The sequence below is a fragment of the Ictalurus furcatus genome, chromosome 11 (assembly GCF_023375685.1).
Source record: "Ictalurus furcatus strain D&B chromosome 11, Billie_1.0, whole genome shotgun sequence".
NCBI lineage: Eukaryota > Metazoa > Chordata > Actinopteri > Siluriformes > Ictaluridae > Ictalurus > Ictalurus furcatus.
Genome location: NC_071265.1, coordinates 745,801 through 753,536, shown reverse-complemented (window position 1 = coordinate 753,536; position 7,736 = coordinate 745,801). Strand labels below are relative to the sequence as shown.

Genomic DNA, 7,736 nt, shown 5'->3' with positions numbered 1-7,736 from the left:
CATCTATGGTCAAGTCTTAACCTACTTGCAGAGGCAACCCTGTTTTGGGTTAAAATATTCTGGGACTTGACGGATCATAGAGCCAATCCGTGGCTAATTTTAAACTGTTCTATATTTATAATGTTTTCTTTTTATTATGTCCATGACCGCGTTTATTGTGCAGACCAACAACTCTCTGTAATTTATATTGAAACCTGTAGCTTTGTTTGTTTTTTTTCTTCATGCTGATGGATGACTGAGTGAATTTGTGTTACACTTCTCTATTAGCAGGAAATGAGTGAGTGTGGACTCAGACCAATTTAAATATAACAACTACTGTGTGTTTTTTCAAAGACTGATGATTGCTGTACATTTTTTGGTTGGGGCGCCAATAATTTTGCAACAAATTTTTTTTCATATAAAAATCCCATTATGTAAGCGTTTGAGTGGAAACGTCACTGTGTCTCGTGTTTATTCTATAGTTATGTTTTTTTGACTTATATTAATTTATGGGGTGGGTGCCAATACTTTTTTGAACCCGCAAGCCTGTAAGGGATCCTACCTAGACCTGTAGAGATGAAATGATGTATTGACCTTATGACCTCGTAATACTGATATTTTTCAGTTATGTTGCACTGGATAAAAAAAAAAACCTTCAGAGGAAAAATCAGACGTAAAATAAACTCTGTTTAAATCTTCACGTGAAAAATAAAAAACCTAAACGCCAGGCGGAGAGATCAGAACCGTCGCTCTCGAATTCCACGTCGCCGTTAAGGCGGAGCTTCAGGCGGGACGCCGATATCTGCGGAGAGAACAACAGCCACGTGAAACTCGGACGTTTCATCGCTTTCACGTCTCTCCAGTGTTCCGGTAGGTTTTTTTTTTTCTTCACAAGACTACGACACCTACATAGAGCCTTCATGACAGCTGACATAAGCCTACACGAACGTTTATAACGCCTTATTCCCACAGCCGTTTGTTGTGTAAGACACTTACCTATTTTGATTAATCGAGTGACGCAACTTTCTGTTGACATAAAGCTGTCATAACACTCGTGACATCACTCTGTAGCTCAGTGAGTCGTTTTAATGAATCATTAAAGTGAATTAAACATGTAAAATAACAGCCGTACAAATTCTGCAATAACACTGACATGGACATGCATAGCTGCGTTATAACACTGTGACATAGTGACAGTTTTAACATAATCATTACTCATAGCAATGTAGCGATGTTTATCTTAATAAAAAATTTAAGGTTAATAAGAGCGTTATGATCAGCTATGACTGTGTTATGACAGCGTTATGTATGTGTTATATATTCTTTCCCCCTTCACAGGTTGAGTTATATCCTTGTCATTCTTATTTCAATTTTCAATTTTATTTTATTTGTATAGCGCTTTTTACAATAGACATTGTCTCAAAGCAGCTTTACAGAAATATCAACATGGTATACAGATATTAAAGGTGCAAATTTATCCCAACTGAGCAAGCCACTGAGTGGCGACGGTGGCAAGGAAAAACTCCCTAAGATGTTTTAAGAGGAAGAAACCTTGAGAGGAACCCGACCCAGAAGGGAACCCGTCCTCATCTGGGTAACAACAGACAGCGCGAAAAAGTTCATTATGGATTTATATGAAGTCTGTATGGCCTTAGGAGCAGCCGTAGTCCCAGCAGTCTGGAATTAGAGAAGATTTGAGCTCCATCCAGAGGCAGAAAGGATCTGGATCTCTAGTATCTCCATAAATTCATGTGGGGCTCGGCGAAAGGAGGGAGGGAGAAAAAAGATTATTATGACTGCGAAGTAGTAGAACAGAATCTAGTCAGGGTAGGCTTGAGTAAACAAATACGTTTTAAGCCTAGACTTAAACACTGAGACTGTGTCTGAGTCCCGAACACTAATAGGAAGACTGTTCCATAACTGTGGGGCTCTATAAGAGAAAGTTCTTCCCCCTGCTGTAGCCTTCACTATTCGAGGTACCATCAAATAGCCTGCATCTTTTGATCTAAGTAGGCGTGGCGGATTATATAAAACCAAAAGGTCGCTTAGATATTGTGGCGCGAGACCATTTAGTGCTTTATAGGTTAATAAAAGTATTTTATAGTTAATGCGAGATTTTACTGGGAGCCAATGCAGTATTGATAATATCGGTGTGATATGGTCGTACCTTCTAGTTCTAGTTAGGACTCTAGCAGCTGCATTCTGGACTAACTGGAGCTTATTTATATTCCTACTGGAACATCCAGACAGTAAGGCATTACAGTAATCTAATCTAGAGGTGACGAATGCATGAACTAGTATTTCTGCATCATGTAGTGACAATATGTTTCTTATCTTAGAAATATTTCTGAGATAAAAGAAGGCTATCCTAGTAATATTATCTACATGAGCATCAAATGATAGGCTGGAGTCAATAATCACTCCAAGGTCTTTAACTGCTGCACATGATGAAACAGAAAGACCATCCAGAGTAACCATGTGATCAGAAAGATTACTTCTAGCTACACGTGGGCCTAATAAAAGTATTTCTGTTTTATCAGAATTAAGTAGAAGGAAGTTAGTTAACATCCAATGTCTAATGTCCTTTACACAATCCTCAGCTTTACTAAGCTTCTGTCTGTCCTCTGGCTTCGCTGAAACATACAACTGTGTATCATCAGCATAACAGTGGAAGCTAATTCCATGTTTACGAATAATTTGACCTAGGGGTAGCATATATAAAGTAAAGAGCAGTGGGCCTAAAACAGAACCCTGTGGAACTCCAAAAGTAACCTCAGTACGCATGGAGAATTCACCATTTACATCTACGAACTGATAACGATCGGTCAGATAAGACCTGAGCCAGGAGAGGACTGTTCCCTTAATACCAACAACATTTTCTAATCTATCAAGGAGAATAGTGTGATCTATAGTATCAAAAGCTGCACTAAGGTCGAGTAACACAAGCAGAGAGACACAACCCTGATCGTAGGTCAGTAGAAGGTCATTTACTACTTTAACTAATGCTGTCTCTGTGCTATGATGAGGTCTAAACCCTGACTGATACATTTCATCTCTTATGTCACTTGACGTTAAATCAGAAGAGATGAAAGCAGTCTTTATGTCAGCTGATGCCTGCAGGAATGAACCTTTATGAATGTTTACTTAGCTTTATGCTAGTTGTCATGAAAGGCTTATTCAGGGCTTGTGTAGCTCTATGAACACTGACCCTCACCTGAGTCTTCGGTTGTTTGAGAAGACTCCGCCCCGCCTCTCTCGTCTCCACGCAGCGAGGCCTGGAAAAACACGGCAGGAACTTTAGAGGAACTTTTTCAGATCGTCGGTTTGTTTTCGATCTCCATCGTTATTGTTTACCTTTAGCGATATCCGACTCACCCGAGTCGACGTCTCTGCGCCCGAACAGACCGACAAACACGTCGCTGACGTCTCCTGCAGCAGAGGAGAACAGAGTTCTCATGTTTAAGCACTGAAACAAATATTTCAGATGTTTATATAAGAAATAAACACCTACGTCTCAGTGGCAGCTCTGCAGTCAGATCTGTGGAGGAAGAACAATCAGTCAGCGGATGCCGGGGTTTTATTTTGACACAAAGCTATTTAAATTTGAGACGTGACGTCCATGAGTGTCGACTTTTAACAACCAATCAAACAGCAGCGGAGACGCCTAAATTACCTTTAAAGAAAATTCTACCTTCAGCTCTACAGCACAATGCTTCAAAGCCCCGGGCTAGACAGATGAAGCCCCTGACTGGACGATGCCTCATACTGGGCAAATCAAGCACATGACTGGCTGAAGCCCCAGGGTGGATAAGTGAAGCCCCTGACGGCCTGATGCCCCAGGCTGGACAGATGACACACCTGGACAGATGAAGTCACAGGCTGGACAGGTGAGATGGTTGATGCTCATGGCTGGACAGGTGAAGTTTCTGACTGGCTGAAGCTGGATAGAGGAAACCCCAGGTTGAACTGATCAGGCCTCTGAGTGGATAAAGCCCCATCTTGGAAAAATGAAGCCCCTGCCTGACTGATGCCCCACGTTGCAAAAATTAACCCTGTGGCTTGCCAAAGCCCCAGGCTAGACAGATCAAGCACCTGACTGGCCCTTGACCCAGGCTGGAAAAATCAAGTCCATGTCTGGATGAGGCCCCATACTGGACAGATCAAGCCCCTGACTGCCCAAATCCTGAGGGTGCACAGATGAAACCCCATACTAGCTGATGTCCCAGGCTGGACAGATAAATCCCCAGAATGGACAGATGAAGCAGCGTGACGGTGACGGGGATAAAGCACTTACTAAAGAGGAATGAATGAATGAATGTTATAACACTTACATTAGAACATTAGTAGCTCAGGTCATCAGAGTCACATCACAGTATTGCTTTATTCTTGATTAAACAAATCTGTGCATTCTCCTGTAATACTGACGCTGACATGAATATCTGCTCGAACAGAATCCATGTCTTTCTGAGACTCTTTCAGATTCAGTGAAATGATTCATTCTTTTCTCACCGGAACTCCTTTTACCCATCAGACCAATGAAACTGTCGTCTTCCACTTCATCATACTGCCTCATCTCTCGTCCTGAACTGTCCTATAACACACACACACACACACACACACACACTCAATAAAATATCATATATATATTTTAAGGGAATAAATGAATTATCTACTTTAAAAACAGTTCTTCTAATCCATATAATATTTGATAATATTTACTATGCAGCTTTTTCTAAACACAGCCTGTAATTTCAGGTGTAAAGCATTTTTTTTTTTTTTTTTTGCTGTGAAATAAATATGATATATTATTAAATGTGTATTAAATATGAGTGTGTAAATACTGAAGCGTATACACTAAACATGATGCGTGACCGCTACAGACATCATTCCACACCTCACAGATGAGCCACAACGTAATTTTTGAAAACGATGTACGTATTTTATTACAGACTCAAAAAAAAGACTGAAAATCTACTAAAATAACTTTAGAAATATTAAAACGCACAGGTGCAAAAGGTCAACGCGCACCTTCCGTGTTGAACAGAGAATAAGGAAATGTAGTGTTGTGGTTTTTATTCTTGTTTGTTTTACGATTTACGACAACAACAAAAAATCCTCTTAAACATAAAATTATTAATGGCAGTATGAAACATAAAATATATATATATATATATATATATATATATATATATATATATATATATATATATATATATATAAAATAAAATGTAAATAATAATTAACATCATGGTATGTGACTGGTACAAATCATTACACACATCACAGATGTTTAAAGTCTTACTTTTGAATCATGGATTATATAAATATCCAAAATATATCTCTAATTGCAACTGAATTGATCCTGTAATTTAATAAAGCAATCAGAGAGACGTGTCCTGCGTGTCTGAAGGTGAAGGAACATGGATGAGTTTCCTACCTGGACAGTGAAGCTGCTGAAGCTGGTTTTGCAGGAGAGCAGCAGCAGGAACAGTAAGTGTAACACGCAGCTCCTCATGGTCCTCATGGTCCTCATGGTCCTCATGGTCCTCATGGTCCTCATGGTCCTCATGCTCACACGCTATTCATCACTTTATAATTTAGCGCATGCTGCTCTGAGGTCGGTCCTGCTGAAGACGAACGTCCGTGTTACAGCCTTCACCACCCCTGCTTTATAGCGCTCACTCTCCGTCACGTCACGCTCCCGGTCTCCTGAGAGACTTCACCTGTTTCATCACGCTCAGCTGGCTTTAAAACAAACAAACAAAAAAAAGAACTCTTCTGTAACCTGCATCATGAAGATCATAATAAATAGTTTTATTAATTGTCCAGTAAGCGACTGAGGAACATCACGACACATTTACCTTCATTAAAAAAAAATACCAGAATGTATGAATATGCTTAATTATATGCAAATTGATTATTTAGATTAGCTATGTCCTAGGAAACGAGCTCACATCAATGAAAGCGTAGCGGCCGCGATCTGTTCATTGCTACAACTAGCTAGGTTAGCAAGCTGACTAGCTTAATCACGCAATTTCTACGGCTAACACCGCTCACGTACCACGCTGTCGTCTTCGAAACATTTGCATATCACAGGTGATTGGTCTGAAGCTGTTGACGCTGTAGTTTCGTGACGTCACAGATTGTGCTCACATGTAGCTCCGCCCCTGAATCAGTTCCATACATAAGTGCTGAAAAAGCCAGTGTTTTAAATCCAGACCTGCTGATGTTGACATATTTTCGGAAACGCCCACAGATGAGTTTTCACTCAAAAATACACAGAAATGAAAACGTCAGATGATACAACGGACGCGTGAATCGGGAATGACGGACGCGTGAATCGGGAATGACGGACGCGTGAATCGGGAATGACGGACGCGTGAATCGGGAATGTCGGACGCGTGAATCGGGAATGACTGACGGCTGTGTAGGTGTTTTGAACTCTCTGGTACGAACTGATTTTTGAAGCCCTGCCCCCTGCCCTCCATCTCACTTTAGTAATCTCTCGCCTCGACTCGACTGTCCTGGGGAAAGGTGCGCTGATGTGGCGTCCTCGCTCTCGATCACGGTAAGCGAAGGAAGTTTTGAGTTCATTAACGTGAAGTGGAATGAAACAGTGTGTGTTCCACTTCGCTAACGTTACACACGTACTGTATGTAGCTCACATCAGCTCGCTAGAGTTAGTATTGATGCATTTAAATTTCGGCTACCAAAAACCGATTGGCTGAGAGAACGTTTAAACAGTTCTATAACGACGTGTCAGATCTAACAATAGTCAATAGTTGTAAAGTTAATGATAATGAGAAAGTGATTAAATACACGTTTGAGCAGCAGATCAACAGCGAACACCAGCTGGGGTTCCCGAAAATCATCCAGGGATCACGGGGTCGATTCAAGAGACCTAAATTGGTAGTGCTGTCTGGGTGGGAGGGGCATATTCTCTCTCCCCTGTCAATCACAGCGAAACTAGCTGATCGTACGCGTCATACAGGCGGTTTCAAAACAATTTAAGAGGTTCAGTTGATGAATAAATCAGTAATATATTGAGAATGTATTGTTTTTTTTATTGTACTTTAGCCCCGCCCCCTCTTCTTCCTCTTCTTCTTCTTCATCTTCTTCTTCTTCTTCTCCTGAAAGTTCACTATTCCTGCTTGTTATTTATTATGGAAAATAAATCTGATTACACACATTTTTACCATCAGTCTTCTCACCGAATCAAACATTTTCCAAGCCACATTTATTTATTTATTTATTTATTTATTTATTTAATCTCTGCAACATTTCCTGTTAAAGTAATAATAATAGTGATAATAATCACAGAATGGCATGAACTCCAAGCGAGATGTTATTTATAGACGAGAGATCGTTTTTTTTTTTTTGTCTTTTTTTAAACTGGATGTCGTACATCTCCGGTCTCTCACATCTCTTCCTCCAGTGATGGCGTGGCACGAAGAAAACGAAGAACACGAAGAACACGTGAGTTTGTGTTTCAGTTCGTGACAGTAACACTGTGAGACTCACAGATCCTGAGCAAGGCTTATTGTAGCACTTTTAATCATATTTGTGAGTGAGAAAAACAACACTGTATGACTCATGGGGCGCTCAGTGTGTGTGTGTGTGTGTGTGTGTGTGTGTGTGTGTGTGTGTGTGTGTGTGTGTGTGTCAGAAGTCAACACTGTAAAATATAGATTCTGAAACTGAAATTTCTTAAGGGGCGTAAAAACCTGAGCTAAAATGAAGTTAATTTAATGTATATT

At 40.4% G+C, this 7,736-nt stretch overlaps 1 protein-coding gene across 2 annotated transcripts; it reads right to left on the bottom strand.

The window, feature by feature from the left end:
• Positions 1-505: 505 nt before the first annotated feature.
• On the bottom strand, positions 506-6,520 carry tac3b (tachykinin precursor 3b). 2 transcript variants are annotated; one of them, XM_053636434.1, is made up of 6 exons: positions 5,417-6,520; positions 4,489-4,570; positions 3,491-3,517; positions 3,334-3,408; positions 3,194-3,254; positions 506-781 (listed from the first exon to the last, which is right to left on the bottom strand). In XM_053636434.1, exons 1-6 carry the CDS (start codon positions 5,546-5,548, stop codon positions 763-765), a joined length of 396 nt encoding a protein of 131 aa, XP_053492409.1. In that variant the 5' UTR covers positions 5,549-6,520; the 3' UTR covers positions 506-762. The 2 variants fall into 2 exon arrangements, with proteins under 2 accessions (XP_053492409.1, XP_053492410.1); XM_053636435.1 differs by having other exon boundaries at positions 3,355-3,408.
• Between the last annotated feature and the right edge of the window lie 1,216 nt (positions 6,521-7,736).